Genomic DNA, 27,391 nt, shown 5'->3' on the forward strand with positions numbered 1-27,391 from the left:
GGCACCACGCAGGTCTGAGCACAAGCGCTACTTAAATCTAAGCACAAAACTCCCCTATAACTGCCTTTGGCTGCTTTTAAGAAATAACAGGAGGAGAAAAATAAAAAAAAAAAAAGATGGAATATTGTTTAAAAAATTTAAAAAAAGCAGGGCACCCAAAATCCCAGAGAGAAAACATTTCCCGTGGCTGCACAGCAGAAAAAAAAAAAAAGTCAAATAATTTGTTTTTCTCTGATTATTATCTCACCTGGGGGAGGTTTTTTGGGGGAGGCTGGCAAGCAGGAAAAAGAGGACAGATGGGGAAAAAAAAAATAATGGGAGAGCACCAGAGGATGCCAGTGGGTGCCCTTTTTCTTTGGGGGGACTGGATTAGACCCCCCCGGATGGACAGAAACTAAAAGTTGATGCCTGCCCAGGCACCCGCAGGGCTGAGTCCCACCGAGTCTCTCCAGGGAGGTGCTGGAGCTTCGCCCAAGCCAGGACCAGCAGGATGAGGCTGAAGTAATAAAATTTGAGTGTTCTGGAAACACACTGCAGCCTTTTAGGGAAAATTAGCCAGATTGTTTCTATAACTCATTTAATGAGAAACAGTCACACTTTAAGGGGTGCTTGAGTCGTCGACAGTAATGAGAAGCTGCTGCACTTCGGACGAACGCTGCAGTTATTTTCCAAAGGGCACTCGTCTGTAATAAGTACATATGCACTTTTGCATCGAGCAGCATCTTTCAGCTTCCCAAGATTTTATATTTTTTTAAATAAAATAGTCTGACTTATAAAAAGCTCCTTTAGCCTGGCAAATAACCAGCAAGCTGTTAAGCGTATTTTGGTAAGGCAGCAATTAATAAAATCAACATGCTTGAAAAAAAAAGTGGGTTTTTTTTCCTTTTCTTTTTGCTTTTAAATCAGTCTTCTTTAAGCTGCTTTCAGTGGTAAAAATTATGATTTCAGGTGACCAATAATTTTCTAATAGCCACCCTTAGCTTTTCTTCCTCCAGAAAATAATGAAAAAAAAAAATCAGTTACAAATTCTTTAGTTAGTCTCATAAATTTGAACCAACCTACAGTCAGTTTTCTGTTGAAGGAAGACAACCAGAATTTCATACATCAGAATATAAATCCAATTCTCTTTACCTGCCAGAATTTCCTTGGAGAGCAATTTCAAGGTCACAAAGAATGGGCCAAATCCTGAAGTCTTTATTCAGTTTTATTTAGTAATTATTCTGACTTCACTGAGAGTTTTGCCCGTGACCCGCAGCCCATACAAGTAATGCCTAAGTAATGGTTTAATAAAGACCTTGGCGTATTAAAGTAAGAATATTAGGTCAAATGGCAATCATCCGTCCGAGAGCACGAGTGTATGTTTGTGTTACAAATGCACGGACGAAACCTTCCACATGTTCAAAGCAGTTCCTTATTCCGGGACAGGAAATTAATGTTCTACCCACTTTTCAATGACTAAAAACGAGGGAATAAAACCATTTCAGAAGCCCTCAATTTCTCGATATGTACAAAGTGCCTTATTTTCATCATCCCTGTCAGTTATGACAAGTGCCGACTGGACAAATACCAGCTCGAATTCTGGCCATTCATTTCTATTCATGATGATCTGAGCAGAGGCTCAACTGCCTAAAAATATATATGAGTTCCCTTCTTTTTTTTTTTTTTTTTTTTTTCTGTCCACGGAAGGAACAATAAACTATAAAAACAAGACAGGAAGATTTCAAGATGCTTTGCAATGGTTACAGCTACTGAATTTCAGGCTCCGGTTGTGCAAAATGGACATTTCCACCATTTAAAATAAATAAATAAATAATAAAAGCATTTGCCCTCTCAGCCCCCCCCTGCCTCCTCTCTCAAGACGTGCCGGTCGCTTGCTGGAAGCCAAGTTGCAAGAAATAAGATTTACGGCAGCAAGAAGCTTTTACTATATTTGTAGTGAGTGTTTCTTTTATATCAGTTCCAGACTCCAGCTCACAGCATCCCTTGAAGAACAGATGTCCTGGGGACGTGTAACCATTCATCCTAACCACAGTTTGGGGGGTCAGTCCCGTAGGAGCCGACAGCCAAGAGGGCTCTACAATTGGCATGAGAAATCTACTTTTCTGATGAGCCGGAGAATAATATAAAAACGGAGCATTGCTGTGAGCAAAAGACGCTAATTTGCTACACTACTGGATGTGGCTGGGGAGAGGCGGCGGGGGGGAGAAGGAGGTGGGGGGGGAGAAAGAGGGGATGGAGGAATAAAATTCCACCCAGTTACAGAATCAGTGTTCAAACCTGCTCCCAGTTCTTCATCAGCATGAAAAATTACAACTGTAACCAGATTTTTCTCTGTCACCGGCGTAAATGTGCGATTACAGCTGTTCATATTTTCACTCTAATGAAGGGTTGCACATTTAAATGGTAAGATTTATTATATATTGTATGCCGCCTATGTACATGCAAAACTGTTAACCGACGCCTAAAATGCTGCTTGTTTATTCTGGCATCAATTATCATTTTTCTCAATTTTTAAATAATAAAAAAGCCCATTTCGGCACAGACGGGTTTCTGTTTCTTCGGAAGAAATAAACAAAACCTCAAAAATACAAAGCGGGGGGGGGGGGGGGGGGGGGGAAGGAAAATGTCACGATGCAGACTGCGGGAATCAAATAAAAGAGAAAGAAACCCCATCAGCGAGCAGGACCCTTCCTCATCCCGACAGAAACAAGGAGCCGATCGCCCGCGCTCGTTTGCTTTTTTTTTTTTTTTTTTTTTTTTTCTCAGAGAAACCGGTATGAGGTTGGGTTCATAAACAGGTGAAATGATGGAGTTTATTGCAACCAACATCACCACTGAAACTAAATAACTGTGTTGCCATCTCGGTCCCGCTGAAAGACGGATGGTAAACTTGACCTGCCGCTGGTACTATCCGAGTGCCATTTTTTATCGCCCTTGGCCGCCCCCCCGGCTGAGCGCGCTGGGTAAATGCCTGTGCGTGGTCAGGTCAGGCGCGGGCGCGGGTGAAACTCCGTTCACATTTGCATACAGGCGGGCTTTCACAATGAAGACCCATCTGTTCCCGTCACCGAGTACAAATCGAGTGTCACCCAACTCGCTGCAAACGACAGCCGCACGGCCATTAGATGGAGGAACACTTAGCTCAGGTTACGGATATGGAACTGCTGATTTGGGTTTAAATACCTGATAACTGAAGACTTTTTATTACATGTGAACAAAGAGTGAACCTTGAACTGATCACAAGAGCACCCTGCTCCTCCACGGACCCTCCACCCTGACACCCACCCCTCACCCTCTATTATCCACACAAAACTGCTGTATATTTTTCCAGGGGGGATAAAAAAAAAAAAAAACAAAAAACCAAACCACAACCCTAAACCAGATTGAAATGGCACAAAACTGATCTTAACAGCAACTGATGACATCAAATTTATACGGAAGACAGGACTGATGCAATAGGAAAAAGGAGAAAAGGAGCAGTGGTGTAAACAGAAGGTGAACTCTGAACTTTGCATGCCCTCTGAGGTCATTAATATTGTTGCAATGTTGTTCCTTGAACTTCTACTAAATTTTGTCGCGGTGGAAATATTTGCAGCTCGGGTTCAGCAGAGGTGAGGCTCTGTCCTCCTCGCCCCTGCAGCCACCCCTTCCCAATCCTCTGGCCATCGGTGCTGCTCGCGGGGACGGGCCGGGACCCACGACACCCGTGTCACCGTGTCCTCCACGGTTTGTCCCCAAAGCCAGGCGCCAGCCGTGTGAGCACCAAGGCCAGGAGGATCACAGACCAAGTTCGCAGCGAGCTTTACTGACAGCACCAAGATCTCTGGGGGCTGCCCCTTGTCCAATTTAGAGGTTTCCTGGGGAGCTGCTTTGGTACTTTTCCCCTTCAAGCGAGGGGAGTTCTATTCTGCAGTTTACTTTCAAGATGAGGTCAAACAACATTATTTTGTGCTCAGAATGAGCCCCCTGTCCCACGATGAAGCCATTAGGAATAAAAGCAGCGAGGCAATCAGCACAATCACCACGACCATGAACCCCTCCTTGTTTCCACAGAAAAAAGGGCACAACGAGCAGAGCCAAACCCTCCTGCAGAGCCACCTCCAAGCATCCGCTGCAAACTCTTGGGGCACAAACGTTGGTGCTACACGTTCAGAACCCAGCTGTGGCCAAGGCAGGAGCCCGACGCTGCCCGAGCAAGGAGCGGGGCTCCAGCCCCCCAGAAGTGATGCACTGTTGGCTCAGGGATCAGATTTGGTGCCACAGTTTCCAAGATCACATAATGATGCTGTGAGGAAGAAGCCAGAGACCCTGACTTGGATCATAACTGTTAGCCCGCCTTTCTACACCTACACGTGCAATTTAACAACCACTTGTAAGGGCAGCCAGGATTATTTTTTTCTTATGCCCTTTTCTCCCAGGTCCAAGAGCACACAAGTGCTTCCCAGGCAGGTTACAGAGAAATCCGCTCCCGTCCTCCATCAAACCAAAATGTGCCCAAGCCTCGGCAGAAGTCACATATTTACTAAGAGGAAAACATTTCACAAACACTAATAGGAAGATATTTTTTTTTGTTCCACCAAAAACGTTTATGGGAAGTTGAAATCCCATTAAATCCCCTAAGACGGGCGCTTTTCCCCACTGTTCACAGCCCAGCTGCCTCCCCCCCACCCCCTCTTGAAAAGTTCCCATAAACAAAGTGGGTATTTGCATATCACAGGCAAGGCCCTTCTCGGGATGTCACAGATTTGCATGCAAGGTGGCTGCATGTGGCAGCGCGCTCCGAAGGGAAGAATAAACCAACTAGGAAAAAAACCCATTACACAAGGTTTACCCTTCTGTTGGCTCCTAAAGAAAGAAAGCCCCATTAAAGAGCTGTCACTGTTTTAATTCCAGTTTTCCTACAGGGATATGATCCCATTCCCTTCCCCAAAAAGATAAAGCAACTCGTCTGATAGAAATATTGGCTGCTTGGTGTGCGTGGGTGTTGTTGTGGGGGTTTTTGGGGGGTTTTTGTTGGGTTTTTTTGTTTTTTTTTTTTTGTCAAGAGTGAACAGGAACTGAACCTTGAACTTCATTTACCCTTTGAACTCGTTACCTTTAAACAAAATTCCCCATGCTTTCCCTCTTCAAACAAATTTCATCACAATTACAGTCCCTTCCACTTCACTTAAAGATATATAATCATTGACTTGACCTAATTACCTGGTGCAGGCCTTTCTCTACAAGGTGAAAGCCATATTGGTGTGAACAGAAGCTGACCCCTGTATTCTTGATACCCCAATTTTATTCTAATTATTGTATAGGAGGTTTTCCATCTTCCTCTGTCCTTCTATTCCCTCCCCCCAGTTGCTATTTGGTTGCTGGCGCATTCGGTGATGCCCTTTGGGTTGCGAGCTGCCTGGAGACAGGCTGCAAAATACATCTCGTGTTGAAAAGCGCAGGGTTTGTTGTTCGGTTTGGGTTTTTTTTTTCCAGGCTCCCCCATTCAATAGAGAACCAGGAGATTCAGCTCCACAAAAGGCTGCCAGGAAACATCTCCAGGAGAAGCGCACACAGCGCGACCCGTCACCCACCACGAGGACGTGGGTTCGGGGAGCAGCCTTGGAGCCCCACACAGTGACCCCCCCCCATATCACAGTCCTCCTCCAGGGAAGCCTGGGCTGTTTGCATACATGGTTTAAAAGCTTTACAGCTACCAGGGAAGGGGAATTCTGGCCTGGAAACTGAAGCCAATATTTTCTGTAACTCCAGAACAAGGCAATTGTATTGAGAACAGAAGCACAAAGAATTGGGGTCTGGGTGACCCTGCAGTCTCCTCCCTCGCCCTCCAAATCCAAGCAAAGAGCACCTCGCCTGCAAGCCAAGGTCACTCAACTGCCAAGAATCAACATTTCCAGCTAAATTATATTTTTCAGCTTCAATAGAGTCAGTATGGCAAACCCAGGACTCACATGCACATCACACTGCTGGGTTTTCATCCCCTAATTCATCCTCTCAAACTACAATGGAAAGTTTGAGGGTGCCGCGTTGATCCTAGTCCACCATGACCCCCAACAGCTGGTGTGTTGGAGTCAAATCACTTCCCACTCCTCTAACATCACTTTGTCATCCTTTACCATGTCTGCTTGTTCAAACTGCAAGCTCTTCAGAGCTGGAACTTGGTGCAAAACAGCTTTGATACTGGGGTGGTACCACAAAATATCACTGCAATGAGAATTAAATTATCTGCCAGAAGACTAGGACAAGACTGTTGTACCTTCTTGTACAATGTTGAGGCTTCCTTGTGGATCCCCAGCTTCTCTGAGGACAGTTTTTCCCTGAAAAATAAAATGAAGTTGCAACGAGAGGATGGAACTTCCCACCAGTGTCATTAGCCTGCTAATTTCTGATGGCATTGAGACAGCGAAAGGCTTAAATTACCTCTGTAATTCAAGATATTTCCCTCTTATTCTTTAAAACCAACAAGAAAAATCTAACAAAACGAGCTCCAACGTTAATAAAGAGTCACGGCAATTGACAGGCAGGGTCACTGAGAAATGGCACCTCCCTAACCTTCTCATTTGTCTTGGGCAATTGAAAAATAATTAGCAATTGCGAAAGGGTTCAATACCTAAGAGTAAACAAAGGGAAAAGGGTTACTCTAAGTCATGGTCCCATGGCCTGGGGCAAAGCATTTTCTCATCCACAAGGTGAGCATCCACCCCCCCATGACAAATTAACCAAGGACTGGCCAGGAAGCGAAGGGGAGGGCAGGTGTGGACGGTCAACCCGAGCTGCTCTTTGCATTCAAACCCCCTTCCTGCTCCCTCTTAGTTTTATAAACACCACAACAAAAGAAGAAGCAGAGACAGAAAGAGCCAGCTCCGAATTGCGCAGATAGGTGGTGCGCAAAGCTCGGTTGTGTGTCAAAGAGGTAGTGCATCCATTTGTTATGGTCTCTTGGCGAGAAAGGCCATGCTCAGATGCCCTGGAGCTCCACTGTAATAAATAGACACTGAAGATTAAAGGAGCAAATCCTACCACCTGCCCCAAGCCTGAACCCACAGATTTAGCATACTGGGGTACCCAAGAGGGATGGAGGCTTTGTAGAGAGCGGAGCTATAGCCATTTTATGGCAGTTTGTGCAACCTCAGGGCTCGTGGCTGTGCCCCTGGCTCAGACAGCTCAGCTCCCCCGCTGATCCGTGAATTCAGGGGTTGAACGGGAAGACCAAGGGGGAGGGGGAGGAAAGCGGTGCTCGTCCCCAAGCCCACCCCAGCCATCACGGGATCAAACCGAGGAACCAAAACCCAAAGTCACCATGATCCGCACTATTGTCCTCCTCCTCCCAGAGTTCTTTGATCAGCAGCAAGTTTGCATATCAAAGAAAAGAAGGAAAGGAGAATACTCAAATACCAATATTGTCTGGCCTTGCTTTCCCTTGGTAGGGCTGGTTCGTTCTCCATCGTAAAAGTTTGTGCATTTTTCAATCTTCTTGGTTTGCTTTTTTTTTGGTTGGGACTTTAAAAAAAAAAAAAAAAAAAATTAAAAAACCCCAACAGTATCTTTGCAAGACCTTAAATATAAAATTGAAGCGTTTGTGATCAACTTATTCCAGTAGCATTTGAAAAGAAAAGCTTATGTTTGGGTTTTTTTTCCAACTAGATTTCTCCTACACTCGGGGGAGGAGGGACACAGACTTGACTCCACATAAGTTGCATTTTTTTCCCCCAACAAAATAACTGAAGCTGATGGATCTGGTCCAGCAGAGCTGGCCGATCCAGGGAGGCACTCAAAGCAGACGTGGCATTTCCACCTACTGATGAAAATAGAACAACTTCAAATCAACCTTGGCAGAAAGCAAACTGGAAACCCATCTTCAGAGCAGTGTCACCACCCCAACATCTGCCAGATGACAAACAGAGCTAGGCGTTGGCAGCAAAGATTTCTCACCTACTTGGGAGATGTCATTACAACTCGAGAGAGCCAAAGTCATGTTCTGCTCCCTGATGGCCACAAAAATTACCCTGGCAGCCATGGGCTTCCTAGACTAGGACAGGGGTGTGAGCATGGAAAAGGGTAGACAAATGTACCCGTTTATTGTTTTGTACTTCTAAGGTTGCGCTTTCCTTCCCATCAATCTGTTTGCGTGCAGTCTTACCAGAATTACGATAAAGTTCCCAAACTCACCAAGCCAATGGCCTTGCCTTCTAATCATAGCAGAGGATTAAGAAATCCCGAGAAGGAAATAATCAAATGTATCACCAAAGTTTAAAAATACAATACCAAGGTGAAGCTGAAAAACACTCTGGCAAATCTAATGTCACACTCATAAAATAATGGAACAGATTTAACAAAAAAAAAAAATCAAAAAGGGACTAAATTACTTTATGAGCACCTAGGCTATAATTGCCTTCTTAGCAACAAGCAACCTTTGGGTTTGCAAAGAGCCAATGACCTTAGGCACATACGGTCAGCCTTTCTGATCAAGCTACAAAATTAGCAGACGAAGGGTAATGTGGAAGATGCAATATATCTAGAGACTTTACTGAGCGTTTGATGTGGTGCCACAGCAAATCTCGCTGAAAAAATTAATTTACCTCAGCTTGGATAGAAGCAATCGTCACAGACTGAAAATTGGCCCAAGGGCCACAGACAAAAGCTGGTGATAAATGGCTTTCTGTCACGTGGGGGTGAAGCGTCTGTGTTGGGGTACTGCAGGGTATTAGTCCCCGTTTTATCTAAGGCAAGTAAACAGTCCATTAATTCAATGAGCAGGAAGATACTAAATTAGGTGGTAATGCAAATATCAAGTGAAAGCAGAGGAAATAATAGTAAGGGACACAGAGAGGTTAGGGATATGGTTAGAATAATAAAATGAGATTCATCCTTACTAAAGAATAAACCAGGGTAACAAAACAAGTAATCCAGAGCACATCCAGCACCAGGGAACGTTACAGAGTAAAAAGGGAGAAAATAAGAATTTGCAACGTAATTGAGGATCTCAAAAATAAAACGGGCAGGGCCACTTAAAAAACAGCACCCTAAGGTGGGTCGCTGAGATAAAGCTGCTCCATCAGACCCCCTGGTCTGTGCAGGTGAGTGTCACCTGGTGAACGTGGCACGGTGCACTGAGGGGAGGGACCTCTGCCACGGAGAGAGGAGGGCAGTCAGGGTAATCGCAGGCTTCTTCCAGCAATGATGCACCATCAACACGGCCTAAACCCCAACGTTGGATCTGGCCTGAAATCTTGGGAACTTGCACCTAATACACCGACCCCATGAAGGGTGCGCAGGGGATGGAAAGCATTTCCCTCCGCAGTCAGAGGCAGGGGATCTCGGAATTCCATCTGTAGTCCACAGCTCCCTGGAATAATCAGGCCTGCTTTGAAGCATAAGGATAGGGATGAAGTTTAAGGAAGCAGAAATCAGAGTCGACCTGAAAGCTGCACCGAGCCAAAGACTTCTCCTGCAGATGCTCACGGCCTTTGGGGGACAGCAGAGTTCTGTCTTTTAAGGTAACTAAAAGTGGCTAAAACAAAGATACGGGTTATGGGGGGTGGAGAGCACCACCCTATATACATGTTCAAAGATTGACACCAACTGCCTGCCTGCTCCAAATCTTCAAGGGAAGCTCATCTCTATCACGCATGTCCTCTCCACGCACCTCATGCATCAGGTGTTTATCAGGAAAGGGAGAGCGCTTCTAGGATTTGGAAGGAGTTCAGAGAGCACAGGGAGGTTCACTCCACTAAATTTTATCCTCCCTTGGGTTTTGTGACTTCTTTACCCACTGCTAGCACAGCCCCTCCTTGGCATCTCTTTTGGCAAGCTCCCGTTGCCCCCAACATAAGACTATCTAAGTACTGAGTGCCTTTGCCCCAGATACCATCAGTTTAAGGCTAAAATAAACTTCCCATTTCTTCCCCCAAACTCCATCATTTTTGTTAATGCTTTGATCCTCCGCAGAGCGATGCCAGACCATTTCCATTTACAGCAGATGGCCAAGTCTCATTACTAAATGCAAAATAGGTCTTTGGCCAGAGAACCTGAGCAAGGTGTTTGGGGCTCCGAGGCGTTAAGATGGGATTGCCACGTACACCACCGACTCCTCATCAGACCTGGGTCAAGCCACGTGCACTCCGCATCAGCCCCAGCTCAATGAGAATTATTTCCTCCACCCCAATGGATGAATCTTACTGTAAAACCAAGCTAATGCTCTCCCCCTGTGAGCCTTTGATTTGTCTAGTGAGCTTTTTGGGATTGTTCGGGCAAGGCTTCTTTCTCCAAAGGCTACCCAAAGTGCCAGCAGCATCTTTGCACTTCTTCGCTGCTCGGAAGGTGCCATTGCGAGGGCAACGTGGTTAAAAACTGCAGCTGCAGAGACACAGCCCTGGGTGATAGCGTGTTTCAAGGAATTGATCTGCCAGAGCATTCGTTCAAGCACAGGGTGAGGGTGGATAGAGGAACAGCAGCAATTCACCAATTTCAAACAGCAGCTCCCGCTTTAACCTATGAGCACAGGAAAAAAAAATAGGGGTGAAGCTTTGTAACCAAATAAAGAGAGCTGTGAGCTCAATAACAGGCATTATCCTATGGCAAAGATTTTGTTATTGTTGAGTACTGATTCCTTTATCTCTCGGAGACAATCAACCTTCAGCCAGAGGAGTCTAACCTTAAAACCCCATAACTCAATTTTACATAGTGTTAAAGTTTGGGGGGATATTTGTCAGTGCTGGAGCTGATACAATCAGTCTGGAGGACCCTAGAACAAAGAGCAGTGGGTGAAGAGCGTGTCACCTCCACACACATTCGTTTCCTTGATGAACAAGGAGCTATTAGTTGGCGAGAAAGCATTATCAGGGTGAAGGATGATGCCGATTGTTTCGGCTGCTCTTCCCGTGACACTGGATTAGAAGAAGTCATCCCAGTGTTTGCTCAATGCCCCCGCCGGCTCTGCCCCCGCCGCACACAGGTACGCGGCCGCGGTCTCCCAGCCACCCTTCAACGCAGACCAAAAATCAATCTGGACACCCAATCTCTTTCAACTGCCACATCTCTCGGAGGGTTAAACAATAAAAGTTTAACTCGTTTTAAGAAGTAGTTCATCACCGTAAGTCTTAAACAAAGCTACTCCTTAAAATACACGCGTGCACGCACGCACAAAGTGCCTTCATGCAAAATGACAGTGACAGAACATCCAACGGAGCCTCTTTGCTTGAGTAAACCCACCGATAGGTACAAGAGCTCTAGGGAGAAGCTTCCTGAATAAACTTATACTCAACTCCTTACATTGGAAAGAGAAATGAAAGAAAAGAGGAGGAAAAAAAGAAAAAAAAAAAAAGGCCTTTTCTTCCCTCCAGTTGTCCTTTAATGCATTTCACTTCAGAATTTATTATAACCAGTCTTTAAATTAAATTCTTCAGGACAGTGGCTTTATTTTTGCACATAGTGATTTTCAGCACTGCATAACCTGAGTAATAATTTAATGTATTCCCTGTGGCTCACATTGAACCACACATTTAAGCACATGCTTAAGTCGGAATGAAGTCAGTAGTAGTTTAGCATGTGTTAACTTATATATAGCAGGGGGTTTTATTGCTGTCCAGACCATTTCTCTCAGCTGGGAATTTTGTATTTCAGGACTTGTTAGTGTTTCAAGATTGATCCTGCAAGATACAGGTACCAACATCATTATTTCCACAAGCTGTTCCACCCAGGTGAGCAGACAATTCTCTGAACACGTTTGTGGGATGAGGTCTTCCCTACTCAGAACATATCTTGCTTCCCCCTCTGTGTGCACACGTACCAGGAACATGGGCAAGGTACGTGTTTGCCTTTTTGGCCTTGAACTGTCCTGCATTTGTGTCCCACAGGTGAACAAAGGGAAGTTTATCCTGGCTGCAGACAAGTTCTCACGTCATTCAAGCAGAGTCTCCTACACTTCTCCCACTAATGACCCCGTTACGCTCAAAATTCTAATAAAAAAAACCCAGATCAAAGCCCAAATCTTTGCTATAACCTCAATATATTCCAAGTCCATAATTTAGAGCATCTCTTACCCTCGTTCCTGTTGAAGTATGCACATAGAACCCACCAAATATTTTATCTTACTCTATATCTTCACTATATTTGATGAAAGAACGTCAAGCCTAGACTTGCTGTACCCCCATCACTACCAGTCCCAAGCATGCTCAACCCCTGGCACCTCTGGAAGTGCAAAACCCCATTTCCCAAGTCCAAGTGAAGTCCCTTGGGGTCAGCCGGGGGCTCTGGGCATCCCCGAGGCTGTTTCCACACGGCCACGGGACACCGAGCAGCTGATCCAAAACTGGCACCTCCTCTGCCACCACTGCCCGACCACCACCCTCAGCATCGCTCCCCCCCGAGCATCCCTCCTGCAGAGAAACCCTGTGTAGGTCAGGGATGAGCAACTCCGGTGCCTGTTAGTTTAGGAAACTCGAATCACTGCACTGAAAAAGGGCAGAAGAAGAGAAGCTGTAATGAAGTTCCACCCCAACACTTTGTTAACTTCCATTTCCTGCATATTGATCCCTCTGCTGGGGAGAACACAGAGACACAAAGCGTTTATGCCTTGGATTTACATACTCATGAATAAAAAGGCCTTTAGGAGGCGGGTGCGTAAGTTATCCCAGCCCCCCACGCAACAGTAACTTGCGCATTGATAATTCACGTGTGTTTGACAATGAGGAACATGCAATTTGCCACGAGAGGAAGCTCCATCCCGGCTCCTGACAGCTGCCACACCACCCGGGACCATGCACCCGACAGCATCAGCTCAAAGGCGCCCACACTCCCAGCCCCTGCTCCCGCTGAAATAATCTACGGGCTGAGGGCATCCTCCGCTGCAATTAATTTTAAGCTGTGATCATAAGCCAACGCTCCCCGTTTTCACGCAAGCTTACTGTTAAGCCGCTTACTAAAAAAAAAAAAATAATCCAAATAACACCTTGTCATTAAAGACTGTCCTCTAGGTACGGAAAATAAATCTATTCATCTGATCCTGCACTTATAAAGCCATACAAAGAAACTTTAATTATGCTTTCTCCCTGTCGGCAAACAGCAAAGAAGGCAGGATTTTTCGCTTTAGAAAAGCTGCATTAATAAGTTATCGGCATTTCGCTGACTTCTAAGCAACTTGAATTATAACTCCTGTCTGGGGCCCCACAGACCCACCAAGCTGCGGAGATTTTACACCACATGTTTCATAATATTTTTGTTTTTCTTAGAAGCTCTTGCCATCAAGGAATTACTTGAGAATCTCGGCTTAAAAAAAAAAAAAAACCAAACAAACATCCCAGCGGTTGGGCAGAAACCCCCTTCCAAACCACAGACCAAGGCATGCAACACCCAAAGACCAAATCACAAACACATTATTTTGTGTAAAAGCAACACGTGCTTCTAAAGCCAGCACTTGAATCCTGAGGTTGACGGTCCTCAACTGCAAATAACCACCATGAAATTGCATTGGCTTTAGATGTGGGAGCTTAAGGGATAGGCTGGACCAAAACATTTCGAGGCCCAATCTGGTTTGTCTCAGGATTACGTCCCAAAAAAAGCGCTGAGCAACCACCAGATAGGCCCGGCCTAAGAGAGCCCAGCAGCCAACCCTGCGCAGGGCTGAGCATCAGCGGGGACTCGCCCCTCAGTCCTCCCATCAGCCAGTGCCAATGTGTTACGTTTCAACGCTTTATAAAAAACTGCTTTTACGGGGTGCAGAGGAAGATAAGGGGGGAGATTAGACAAGGCAGGAGGCACTTGCAACCGCCCGCTCTTCCACAGACACCCTCAGCGCAAGAACAGCCTCTCCGACCAGTTTCCAAACATCTCCAGCTTGAGGAAAAAATGACTTTGAGCTCGAAATGGGCACCCACAAAACTGTGGGCTCAAGACCAGCATCTGCAACCTGACATGCCCGGCTGACAGAAGCTGCGGCCACAAGTCAGGATTTCTGCAGCAATTACTTGTGCTACAATTTGCTGCAGCTGTGAAATCCCAAATGAGAACACGAAGCCACTTTGGGTTGGGGGTTTGTTGGTTTGTTTGTTTTAAAGGAAAACTGAAAATCTTGGTAGCGTTACTCTCACCACCGCCCGTTCCCTACAAAGGTCTGAGTTGTCCGACGTAATTTATGCATCTATTTCTGGCAGCCTGCAAGCAACCCACCCTCCTCCTCTCCACGCCAAACAAATAATCCTTAATATAGAGGTGAACCAAGTTGCTCTGTATAAAATATAGCCAAACCTTTTGACCAGCTAGAGTACCGTTCCAGGAACTTATTTGCACAATGCCAGAGACATTATCACACTGGGCTTGAAAGCGCTAATGTTATGGTGCATTTCCATTCAGAAAATGATAAATCAAAGAGCGTGAGCTCTGTAGCTTTAAGGGAGTCTGATTTCTTTACAAAATGTCACGCAGCGTAAGGAGATATTTTTTTAGAAAACACGATGTTTTCTTATGCGTGGAGTCGTGCCTGTTCTCCTCCCCCTTGGCAAAAACTCACATTGAACTGGTCAAACCTGCTCAAAGCCCTTGTGAGGAATCAGGAGAAATAACTGGTCTGTGTTTTAACCTCTCACTCCCTGGGTTCCTCTGGACGATGCCCGAGATCAAGAAAAGAAAAAAGCCAGGAGAAATCTTCAGCAGCAATTGCACTTGTCACAAACCCATTCCCCAAACGTTTTCTAGGCTGTTTCCTAAGGCTTAAAAGTACATCGACAGCAAGTTTGTAATAACCTGGTCAAAAGGAACAACAGACATTTCTGGACATCGTGGAGGCAGAGATAATTGCTTCTAATGGTATTTGAAAAGAAAAATGTAAAGCTTTCAGCTCCAGCATAATAAGCATTTCCACTCATCTGCAGGATCTATACAGACTGTCGAACTTGCAGAGGCTCAGCATTTCTGAAACAGGTTCTTAGGCTGCGTTTTATCTCGCACACTTTGTTATTACACCAGAAATTCAGCATCATTGGGCCAACGGCTCCTTCGGGCCACGGCGCAGGCTGAGAGCCCCCAAACCCCACCTGCATGGATCCCCCAGCCCCTCAGCACCGCCTGCTCATCCCAGTGCGGTGGGAATCAGGCTGTCACTGGGGCAGAAAACCACAATTCCCGCTTTTGGTTCGGAAAAAACGGAGATTTGCTGTTACTCCATCGGCACAAGGGCTTCAGTCAAGCCCCCGCCGAGCTGTCAGCGCTCCCGCAGCCGCGAGAAGAAAAGAAAACGCCTGGTTTGGAGGTTGGGGGGGTTGGGGTTGAGGGGGGGGTGTGTGTTCGGGGTTTTTATTTTGTTTGTCGGTCGCGGTTTTTAACTAAAAGGACCCAGAAAGCCCGAGGCGTGCGCGGGGTCCCGCCCTGAGCCACAAGGGGGCGCTGCAGAACTCCGCTGCTGCCGCGCTACTGCCCCCCCCAACCCCCGGTACCCCCCGGACAGCGCCGCCCCCCCCCAGCATCCCACTGACATCCCCCCTCCCCGGCACCCCACTGACTGACATCCCCCCCCCAACACCCCGGGGCACCGCCACCCCCTCCCCAGCACCCCACTGACATCCCTCCAGCACCCCACGGACACCGCCATCACCCCACGGACACCCTCCCCAGCACCCCACTGACACACACAGACATCCCCAGCACCCTACAAACACTCACGGACACCCCCAGTACCCCACGGACACACGTGGACACCGCCAGAACCCCACAGACACGACACTGACACCCCTCCAGCACCCCACTGACACACACAGACACCGCCAGCACCCTACAAACACTCACGGACACCCCCAGTACCCCACAGACACCCGTGGACACCGCCAGAACCCCACAGACACGACACTGACACCCCTCCAGCACCCCACAAACACCCACAGACACCACCAGCACCCCACGGACACCCTCCCCAGCACCCCACTGACACACACAGACACCCCCAGCACCCTACAAACACTCACGGACACCCCCAGTACCCCACAGACACCCGTGGACACCGCCAGAACCCCACAGACACGACACTGACACCCCTCCAGCACCCCACAAACACCCACAGACACCACCAGCACCCCACGGACACCCTCCCCAGCACCCCACTGACACACACAGACATCCCCAGCACCCTACAAACACTCACGGACACCCCCAGTACCCCACGGACACACGTGGACACCGCCAGAACCCCACGGACACGACACTGACACCCCTCCAGCACCCCACTGACACACACAGACACCGCCAGCACCCTACAAACACTCACGGACACCCCCAGTACCCCACAGACACCCGTGGACACCGCCAGAACCCCACAGACACGACACTGACACCCCTCCAGCACCCCACAAACACCCACAGACACCGCCAGCACCCCACGGACACCCTCCCCAGCACCCCACTGACACACACAGACACCCCCAGAACCCTACAAACACTCACAGACACCCCCAGCACCCCACGGACACACCACTCATACCCCTCCAGCACCCCATGGACACCCACAGACACCCTCCCCAGCACCCCACGGACACACACACCCAAAAGCACTCCACGGACACCCTTCCCTTAGCACCCTGCTGGCACCTCCAAGGTGCACCCACCACCCACATCCCCAGCTCCTCCAGGTGCCACTGAAAACATTCCTGCAGGGTGGATTTTTAAAGCAATTAAATCCACATTTAGGAAGCCATTCCTCAGAGTTCAGAAGCGCGTGAGAAGTGCAGGGAAAATAAAAGCAGAAGGTGCCAGGACTAGCTAAAATTTTGCAGGGAAGCACGTGTCATTCATTCAGAAGACGACACACCTCAGGGAGAAAGGATCTGGGGCTCCAAACCACCAGGTGCCTTCACCCTCTATAGGGAAAAAAGTAAGCAAAGAAAACAAGCAGACACACACACACAAAAAAAAAAATCCCCTGGGTAAACAAAAAAAAAGAGTAAGTCATCACCAAAATTCAAAAATCCAGAGGAAATCACAACCGAGAGAGAACACAGGACACCTGGAAAGAGAGGAAACACATGGAAGAGGCTGCCACAGACCACAAAACTTCTAAAAGAAGTTCACAGACCATCTCCCCTGGATTTGCAAGTCAGCTGGCCAGCAGCTTCGTTCTAAAGATTTACATACAAAACTCACTTTGGCATTTTATTGTCTCCCCGCCCATTTGTGTGGACTTAGAAGGTCAAACATGAGCAAACGGGGCCTTCTCCGGGACACAAGCGGGTTCAAGAAGTACCTGGAGATGGATTAAAGACGCGCCACCTCTTTAGAGTCTCTAATCCCCTCCAAAAAAGTTGTAGAATCACGTTGTGTTTGTATCTGCCCCCTCCCATCCCCAAGCCACTAGGGCACGGTGAAGTACCATCTCATCTACCACCCTCCACAGCTTTGAAGATAAAAGCCATTTTGAAGACATTTTTATAAAGCAACGGGAATTTTTGCTAAAGGATTTGATTTGAAGATACTCGGAAGTCAGGTATTAAAAAAAAAAAAAACAACAAAAAAAAACCAACAACAAACCACAACAATACAGAACTGAACGAGCTGTAAGTATGTTTGGCCAAAGTTCTCTGCTGACATGATGGAAAAATCTTGGAACTCAGAGGCAAGATTTCTTACCATGCCTAACAGAACTCGTAAAGCACATTCCCGTCACTCTGAGTTATGCTCCCTTCCACGTGCTAACGGATACCTGTGTAATATAAAAGGAAATATATTGTTGCTTATGTTGTTATGCCACGGCAGCGCAGCCGACAGCCAGGTGCGGGGGGCAGGAGCCCAGTGGCCCTCACCCCCTCAGCTCCCCGTGATCTCGCCGTGATACCCGGAGAATCCTGCGGATCCTGGCTCAGCACCCCTCCGGCAGGAGATCGCTGCGCAAGGATCCCAGAAGCGCCGCGAGGGAGCCCCAGGGAAACCCCAACTGATCAAACAACATCTAGAAGCGTGTCGCGGATGGAAGTATTGACACGGTAATGATTTAGTAAAAATAATCTAGATTTATTAATAACTAACAACAATTAGTCGTTACAAAATAACTCAGACAGAAAAGCGACTTATTCAGATTCTAAAATGACAAGATTCACTCCAACTTACCTAACGGTACCTTAATTTATACATAGATACACATGCACATACACAAACCAGACATATACATGCAGAAACAAAGGTGTTTGGATTCAGTAAAATGAACACAAAATGGACAAACACATAGGAACAAGGACAAGGGTACGCACCCACACACACACCAATAAACAGGGAAAGAATGAGTGAAATAGAAGCTGGCTCAAAGAAAATTTCCCTCTCGAGTTTAGAGCAAATACTCCCAACAGCTTGGCATTCCTCAACGGGTGATAACTGAAACTTGAGCGGGGGGACTTCGTCCTGGCCTTTGGTCTGGAGCAGACGACACCTTAAGGGTTTTGGTACCCGAGAGGCATCCCAGCTCAGGGGAGATGCTGGTCACAGGCCGCGGCGATCCAGGAGAGCTCAAAGGGCCTCTCTGGTGGTCGCAGTTTACAGGGTCCAAGATAATTGACTTTTGTCAAATGCTATCTGGTGCCTTCCAGCAGTTGCACAAGAATTTGATGAACATGCAACCCTGTCATTGTTCCATCTGACCCCATCCCAGGCACAGGTGTGCCAGGCCACCAGGCGATGATGGGCCATTATAACCTTTTCCGAGCCATCAGAGGCGGGGCAGGAGTCAGGCTCGTTAAGGTTATCAGTCCTTATCTCCACAGATTGGTGTATGGCTCGGTGGGGGTGTGGATGGAATCACACCTGGCACCAAACAGCCCAACAAGGAGGGCAGGGAGGGATCAGAATTGCACCACCACAAAGCGTTCGATATCAAAGACATGATCCTACCCCTCGGGGTGCCGTGGTACCTACCTCACGCTTCACTTAAACTAAATGCAGGCAAATTAAGTGATCTGCCCGTTTAAAAGGCAAAAACAGTTTTGTAAAGTCTTCAAGTGGTCTGAGCAGGGTACATTACGTGGGAAGTGTCTCCTAAGAAATACTTATCATTATAACAGCGCTTAGCACTTCCACAGTGCTTCCCAGCCTCCCAGCACTGTACAAACATTAGCTTCTTAATCACTCATTAGGGACGATCCTATAGAGCTGGGCCATGCCTCATTGAGTAAAGTCATCCCCAACTCGCTCAGTCCCTCTTGCTCCCTCCAGAGACAACTTTGAAGGTTCTCTGGTTCCCACGAGAAGTTCAGAGCAAGCAAGGCAAAGGCTGTTCAGAACGAACAGCGGTGGCATCCCCCTGCCTCCAAACTGCCCCGTTTTTTTGGAGCAAGAGGCAGAAATGAGCATCATCCCAGTCAGAGACCTGCTTCCATTAAAACCTGGAATTAAGAAAGTTGGGAAATTCGGGAAGGCAGGAGGTAGCAGACTTCACCAGCGCTGTGGGCTTGCACCCGAGGACACAACCTCTTGTTGCAAAACAGGGCTAAGGAGGGATGGAAAAAAGCCACAGGAATGATAAGTGTGTTCCTACAACTGGCCAATTTATTCTTCTGGCCGTAGCTAGATGGATTACCTCCACACATCAGCCACCTGTGCTGCGTGCCAGGAGCAGCTCTCGGTCACTCATCTGGGTGACAGCAGCACCCCGAGGGGCCGTGGTGGCCCAGGCTCCGTAGCAGCACATGGGAGGAGGGTGCCTGCTCCAGGGACATCGCTGCCTGAACAGACAGGAGAGCGTGGAAGAGAAAAGGGGCACAGCAAAAGTGCAGTTGCGCCCACCCAGAGAAGCCAAGGCAGACTGAAAAGATGAAAATCAGTTCATGCAATCTTAAAAGTTTCCACTTCTCCCACAAGGATGCTCCAATCCAGAAACCAAGGCTGTTTGACACGCCCTTTAGCTTAATTCACTTCTCAGAACTACTGGTTTAAACTCTCTCAGGTGGCTGACTTCATATTCACAAAAAAAAAAAAAGTCACGGTGCCTTCTACCAAAAAAAAAGTCACAGTGCCTTCTACAGAAAAAAAAAAAAAAAAAAGTCATGGTGTCTTCTACAAGAAAAAAGAAAAAATCGTGATGCTGTCTATAAAAAAAAAAACCAAAAACATTGTGCCTTCACCCTCTGTAGGGAAAAAAGTAAGCAAAGAAAACAAGCAAACACAAAAAATTCCCTAAGTAAACAAAAAAAATCTGATAGTAAGTCACCACCGAAATTCAAAAACCCAGAGGAAATCGCAACCCTGATTCATATCCATCCCACTGGCAGATATCTAGAGAAATTCGTTCTGATGATGCCTCTACAGATCATGGCAGGGCGAAGAAAAAGTTTCAAAAATCCTGCGTTCAGCCTTTTTTTCCCTTTAATATTACAGTTTCAGACTATTAACAGCCTGCATCTATAGTCAGCCAGAATTGCTCAACTGCCATCCGGAGCGAACACACACCAAGTCAAGCCCGTGATTTGCTGTTATTCAGCCCTCCTCCCAGTTTCCAAGAACTAACACCTCATTTTAATGTAACTGCTCTCCATGCCAACTTTTCCCCCCTCCTTTTTGTAGTATGTAATTTTCTGTGTTATCAATCTCCTCGCCATTCACCCATTCGGGCAACCTTCCATCGAGCCTGGCATTTCATCTGTGTCTGAAAACTTCCAGTGGTGCCAAGTGTTTGCATACCTTGCAAGTGTTATGTCAAACTCTACCCCTTAGAGCTGCCAAAAACCACCACTCAAAGTTAGCAAAGCAAATACCTCCTTAGACAAGCTTAATAAACACGCCAGGAGAAACCCTAGACTTCATAAAGACATTGCTCGCCTGACGAGGCCAAGCTTGAGGTCTTCAACACGCTTTCATGTCCCATTTAGGCCAACATCCATTATCCTTGTCACACGTTCTCCACCCGCACTCCGCGTAAGTGCATCATATCTGAGCACACAGATTATTTAAAACGACCAATCCCGGCCTCCACACCTCCTTTCATGCTGCAATTACTAGCTAACTATCAGACTAACCTTGTCTCTAATCAGTCTAAACAAAGCTGTTTATTTTATAGCCTGAATCAACGCGTACAGCAGATACGCCGGGTGGTTTGCGCTGCGCAAAGCGGCTGACTTTGGTGCCCGTCAGATCTTATGGCCTCATCTGAAATAAATCCTCATATTTCTTTGCGTTCTTGACTAATGGCTACCAATTCACTAACAAGAGTGGGAGTAGACATGAAAGAGTACATTGAGCAGAGAAAGGTGGAGAAGAGGAGGGACGGAAGCAGAGAAAATGAAAGAGGAAGGACAAAGGCGGGGGGATAAGAAAGCACGGAGGGGGAAAGTGCAAGGGAAGTAAAAGGGGAGGAGGAAACAAGATCTGTGGGAAGCGGGAGATTGAGAATCTGAGACCAAAGCAGTTAAGCCTTCACTAGGGCCCAGAGATAACCCCTGAGAAGATCAGAACAATCTCAGCTCTGTAGGCTTCAGTTTTAATAGCGCAACGCAAATCCATCACTCCTAAACTGCCGCCACAAGCAGACGTGAGCGTCGCAGCAACTCTTTGGCCACAAAAAAAAAAACCCATTGGACACTTAATGCTTTGGAAAGGACCCTCGGCCTCGGATCCCAGCTCCCTTCCACCGCTCAGCTGGGAGCGCTTCCACGCTCGCGGGAAGAAGGAGCCCCAAATTCCCAGGCACTAGAAGATCTTAAAAAAAGGCTCTAGAAGATCTAAAATTAAAAAAAAAGGCTCTCCAAAGCAAAGCACTTTCAAGAGGTCTCATTTTCAAAGGGTGAGGGGAGACAAGGTTTGAGAAGACACAGCCCCTCTGAAGCGTGAGGCTGAGCACCCAAGAAGAAACACACCCAAAAGTCACACGTTAACTTTGGGAAACACTAGTCACCAGGTTAAATTCTGCCCTTTTCCGTCACCGTTGTCAATCCAAAATAGAACAACCAAGTCCAGTTTGCACCAAGATGATCAATACGTACATTTAACCAGCAAGAAGAAATTAAATTCAGGATCACCACAGCATTTTATGGTCATTGACAAAACAGATACCAGTCAACAAAAAAAAACCAACCCAGAACACACCTCCTGCATTATGAGATGGATGAAAGACAAGGCAGTTTTATTAGATTGCACTTACTTTTCGATCTTCTTAAGAACTTCAAAGAGCATCAGTGACTTACCGTCATCCTGGAAGTCTGATGGAAGTGAAGCATCAGATGTCATGGAAGGGGCTAAGCTCCAGCTCTGATTTTCATCAGAACTGTCCTGTCCAAAGCCAGCATCATGCTGATCCTCTCCTAGAAAGAGAAGGAGAGCCTGATTTTAGTGAAGAGGACACATTTCTAAACCCAAATAGTATTGCCTACACCATGAGACGTGTTTTCTTTCGGTTCCCACCTTCCACTGAAATTCTCTACAAAACCCAAAACGACTTCCGTGGGGTTAAGGCCAGATTCATCATTTAGGACCAAGGCAGCATATTCCTGCTGCAAGAACACTCATGCTGGATATGTACAGACTTCATACCTGGAAGACACACGAGGATGAGGCTGAAAATATCAGTCTCAGGGCCAAACTACTAGAGCTACGTCCAATTCCTCATTCTTGCTCTCAGCACATGACCTCTGCATAAATCATCCATCTGTAAAATGGAGGACCACGCGACCTGCTTCGCTAGAACGAAGAATTTCCTATATTTTAGGGAAAAGCTTTGAGATCCTGAATGGAAGAGCAATAGGGGAAAAAAAAGATTGACTCCCTATGACAGGCAGGCACATACAAATTAAGCAAGCAACATGTCTGTGTAAGCTACTACCTCCCCAGACTTGATGTTGCATCGAATTTTTCTGTAAGCAGACATTTCGCTGGGGAATTTGCTACTGATATTAGATCTCACGCAGAAGGTACTCGAGATACCGCAGTGACAGATGTTAATATCAAATTTTAATATAAATGGAGTGCAGCTAGCCTACCTGTAGAAAAAAATACTCCTCACCCTAAACAAAGGCAAAAAGTGGTCTTTCAAGCTTTTGCCTCCCATTTCCTGAATACACACAGCCCAGACTGCTGATAACAGAGGTAAAGACAGCTGCTTACTCATTCAACACACAACAAACAGCAAGAAAGGTGAGTTTTCAGCTGATGTTAATTGTGTTCAAACACTAAAAACAAGTTTTATCTCAGCAAACAGAGGAACGGTGCCCCGCGGTTTAAATCAAGCACCGATGAAAGGGTAGTAGGCCTGGAACGGAGGGTGACAACGTTCTTCCTCCCACCAAGAAACACAGTGGAGACGCCATTCAGTCTCCACCTGCACAAAGATGTGACACAATATTTTGGATGTGTTTTATTTTCAACACCCCAGGTTGCAACCTTCCTTTGCTCGCTCTGAGCGTGAAGCTCTCGGAGACGCCAGGCTCCTGCATTCAAGGGCACATTTTCAAGAAAAATTTTAATTCTTCACCAAAAGGAACAATCTGGCTGTGAAGAGCATAACGCATACAAGATTGTCCTCCCGCCGTCCTTAAAAAAATAAATCTAAAAACCAAATCACACTGGGTGCCAGACACCATGATAGTCTTGCTGATGTTTTAAGCCAGAAGGTCTTGGAAAATTGATTGAAGATTTGACTTTAAGATTTAGCAAAGGCCTATGGGGGTCAGTGACAGAACAGAGGGGTCCCTGGCAGCCCACCCTTTAAGCCACTACAACTTTCCTAACAGGGGAAGAGCCCAAGAAGTAGTCAAATCTTTTCCCAATCCTATGCTCACTTGCTTCCAGCCGCCATCCCAGCACGCAGCGTGTGGAACATCAGATTCCAGAGAAAAAAGAAATACAGAAAATAACTTTTCTCCTTTTGAGAGGTGCATCATTCAGCATCTGCACTGTTAGTCTTTCATGCCAAGAAGTAAACTGCAGGTCCCTGGCCCAAAAAGGGGCAGGCTCTGCTCCCTCCTGCGAGACGAGGCATCAGCAGAGGTGGTACCGCAGCAGTCTTTCATCCACGGACTAAAGAGTAAGCAAAGCACGTTCCTCTACGCTACTACAAACTGAAATTTATGCATGCACCTCCATGAAGAAGAAAAAAACCAAACAAAACAATTAGGGGTTAAAAAGCAGAGACTGAGATGCCCCGCTCCGCTGGCCAGACTCTGGGAAGCCGAGCCCATCCGTGAGCGCCCCACCGACTGCCTGACCTTGGAGAAGTCATTTCAGTGCTTTGCTCAGTTGTGTGTGACCAGGGGATGTTTCTTCCCTGGTTTATAGTAGCACTTCGAGATCCTCAAATAAACAAAGCTCTAAAAAGCCTGGATAAAAAGCCGCTACCAAACAGCAACTCAATGTTGTAGGAAAACACGGTGTTCATTCTAATGAGGAGCCTTCCTCCGTGCCGCGCTGCAGCGTTGCGGGCTCGACTATCCGCAGTGATGTGAAGATGCCAGCATTATAAGACGCTTTCCAGAAGCCCGTTCAGCCCCTTAAAAAGAACATTTTCTTTCAACCAAACCGCCACCAGATTAAACCCAGCTTTTCAAAGCAACACCGAGGTAACAGGTGGTCCCCTATAACGAGATACAGGTGCAGGATTATTGCGATAACGAGCAAACTGCTTCTGGTTTGTGAGGAGCAGGAGGCAGCGCGGTGCAGCCGCCGCGCCGGGGAGGCACGGCTCACGCCTCGCTGCGTGGCTGCACTAAACCGTTTGGAACAAGGGCCCAATCAGGAAAGTTACTTGCAAGAATAAGTCACTGGCTTTAACAGCGGGAGAAGCTGTTACACGCATCAACCACGGGGTAGAATCGAGGCACAGGTCCCTCTTTTGGCAGAATAATTCCCAAGTATGAAATATCGGGGGGTTGTGTGTGTGTGTTTTGTCACTACAAATGTGCTCTTTCTTGCTGTCCCCACGCAGGAGTGGAAACGGGGGCTTGCCGTGTTCGTGCAGGCTACCATAACCCCCTCAAACATACCCCATAGGTACATACATGTATCATGCCAAGCACGGACTTGTGGGGAGTGGGACTCAGAATTTCAGGAGCTGCTGTGACACAAATCAATACAAAGGCGTTTTGTTTGCTTTAGTATTAGGAATATTTTCAAATGCCACCTGTAGTTTCACTAACCCAAAAAAAAACAAAAAAAAAACAAACAACCAAAAACTCTGCAGACGTAGCTACTTAAAACAAATCCTATTGCCTTTCCATTTGGATCTGCATTACGAGAACTTCTTGTGCTTTAATCCACTTCTCCATAAAGTTTATGGAGCAGCAACAGCTAGTTGAGTCCAAGCAGAAAAAATAACCAACAACTTGTCAGGGGCCAAGCTATTGTTCTGAATGAAGAAAAAACTCATTAGCTTTTAATGAAAACACAGGGAATAAAAACCAAATAGCACAGAACCCCAGCAAATAATTACTCTGCACCTGACGCAAAGCTGCTCTATCTTCCTACTCAAATTCTCAGCAAAATTCCCCAACTTATCGCTCTTTGGAGCATGAGCAAAAGCAAGACTGACTCTAAGGGAAAGAGCAAGAGGTTTCTCGGGCTTAGACCTCATCCAGGGACTCCCCTAGCACCGTTTGGCTACCCTCAAGTGTGCTAAATACCCAGCTTGCTTGCTTCATGATAGCTGTGGCATGGGGGGGGAAAAAAAAAGCCATTTTTGAGCTGTTGGTGATTTTGTGCAGAGTTTCGCGCACCAGCAGCGGAAAGAAGGGCTTGAAAGAATTAACACAGATACCGGGCTTTAAACTTATCGACTCAGCAAATTACAGAGGGGACAGACTGTGTGGCCAGTGACCGGGGTGTCCCCAGCAGAAGAGGGGGCGGCAGTTCCGAGCGCAACGACTTTGAGCAGCAGCATCAGGTCGCCCCAGTCACGGCGGGTCCCTGCAGGACCCACGGACATCGCACAGAGCTGGCAGCCTGTGGTAAAGCCTCTGCATCAAAGGAGAAAAAAAAAAAAAAAAATAAAAAATCACCAAGATGAGAATGGAAAGAACCAAATGAAGCATTAACAGGGCTCCGAGCAAGAAGCACAAGCAGGACCTGCAGGAGGAGGCCGGGAACACGTTGTTGCTTCCTCCTCCGCAACTTCAAGAGCACAAACCTGCTCTCTGCAAGGAAGGGAATAACCTGAACGTGCCCGTCCTATTTCCTTTGGGGCTTGCAATGCTGGAGGTAAAAATAAAAGCCCTACCTCTGCTCCGGAGTAGTTGCAGGACCTGGCAGGTGGCAGGTCTTACGACAAACCCTAGAAAAACCTCAGTTCACCTTCTGGTTTTGCTACAGCTTCTGTTGGGCGGTGTCAGAACACGCCTCCACGCCCGTCTCCCCTTCTGCAGAAGTGGGAGAGGGACAGTTACTCTCTTTTAAGACTAAAACCTCTTCTTGAGGCCTCAAAAATCAGTTTCCCCAAGACTGAAATTTTTTTCCACACGTGAACTGGCAAAGTTTTTCTTTCTTTAAGCTGCACTTTGCCTCTCGTGGGAGGGGAGGGGCGGGTCTGTGGAATATAAAAGCTGAATTAATGCATCCTGGCACACACAGGAAGAGAAACAATCTAAATAGGTGAAAGGGCTTTGTAGTAGGAAAAAAAATATATATAAAAATAAAAAATCATCTCCAGTAGCTTGTTAAGGGAACTGCAATTAAGCTTGCTTTGCATTCAGTGAAGGTCTTTATCTAGGTACCTAGAGTTTCATTAAGCATCTTTTTAGAGCATAAGAAAAATCAATACCAAGCGAGTTCCATTTACGCTTTTTATGATAAGCTTGTTCATGCCAAAGCGGAAGTAAAATCCCCAACTCGAGTTAATATTCAAGGAAACAAAGTTCCTGCTTTAAAGTAATGACTCCTTAGTATCATACTACAAATAAAGGTCTCTGATCCAAATCCCATCTGCCTTCATGCTCGACAGTGTTAATATCTCTAGATTTTCAGGGACTAATTTAGCCGTAATGCATTTCCCAAAGCAGAGCTGTAAAAGTATTATCAATACTATGGTTTAATATCCCCTACTACAATCACTCGCAGAAATTATGGAGAATCAGATGGAAACACATCAACAGAGACGCACCCACACAGTAAGTACTGCTCACATGTAAATATATTATAGTTTAGCTTTTGTAATGTAGTTAAAGCTCTGTCAACATTGCTATTATAAATTACGTACCTTTTTAAACACATTTATGTGCTAGAAAATGGACCAATTTTTTTTTTTTTTTTTTTGCATGCCTTAAAGGCTTCATCAGCTCCTAAACGCCCATTTGGATCTGTGTGGTTAGTCCTTATGATTAATATGTGAATAACTGAGGGTTTGGTGGATGCAGATTTTCTGCACCTTCTTCATACAGACTTAGTGATTTCCTTACAGTGCCAGTACCACGATATTTGCCTGAAAATCCCACGTTTTCTATCGCACGTCGCC

At 46.6% G+C, this 27,391-nt stretch overlaps 1 protein-coding gene across 1 annotated transcript in view; it reads right to left on the reverse strand.

Annotated features, from left to right (window-relative positions):
* Positions 1-27,391, reverse strand: part of SKAP1 (src kinase associated phosphoprotein 1) — a 156,963-nt gene that overhangs the window by 103,236 nt on the left and 26,336 nt on the right. The window contains exon 4 of the mRNA XM_074926765.1: positions 22,143-22,259. Within this exon, the coding sequence (XP_074782866.1) occupies positions 22,143-22,259 (117 nt within the window). The remainder of the gene's footprint in view (positions 1-22,142; positions 22,260-27,391) is intronic.

This window comes from Athene noctua, chromosome 25 (genome assembly GCF_965140245.1).
Source record: "Athene noctua chromosome 25, bAthNoc1.hap1.1, whole genome shotgun sequence".
Taxonomy (NCBI): domain Eukaryota; kingdom Metazoa; phylum Chordata; class Aves; order Strigiformes; family Strigidae; genus Athene; species Athene noctua.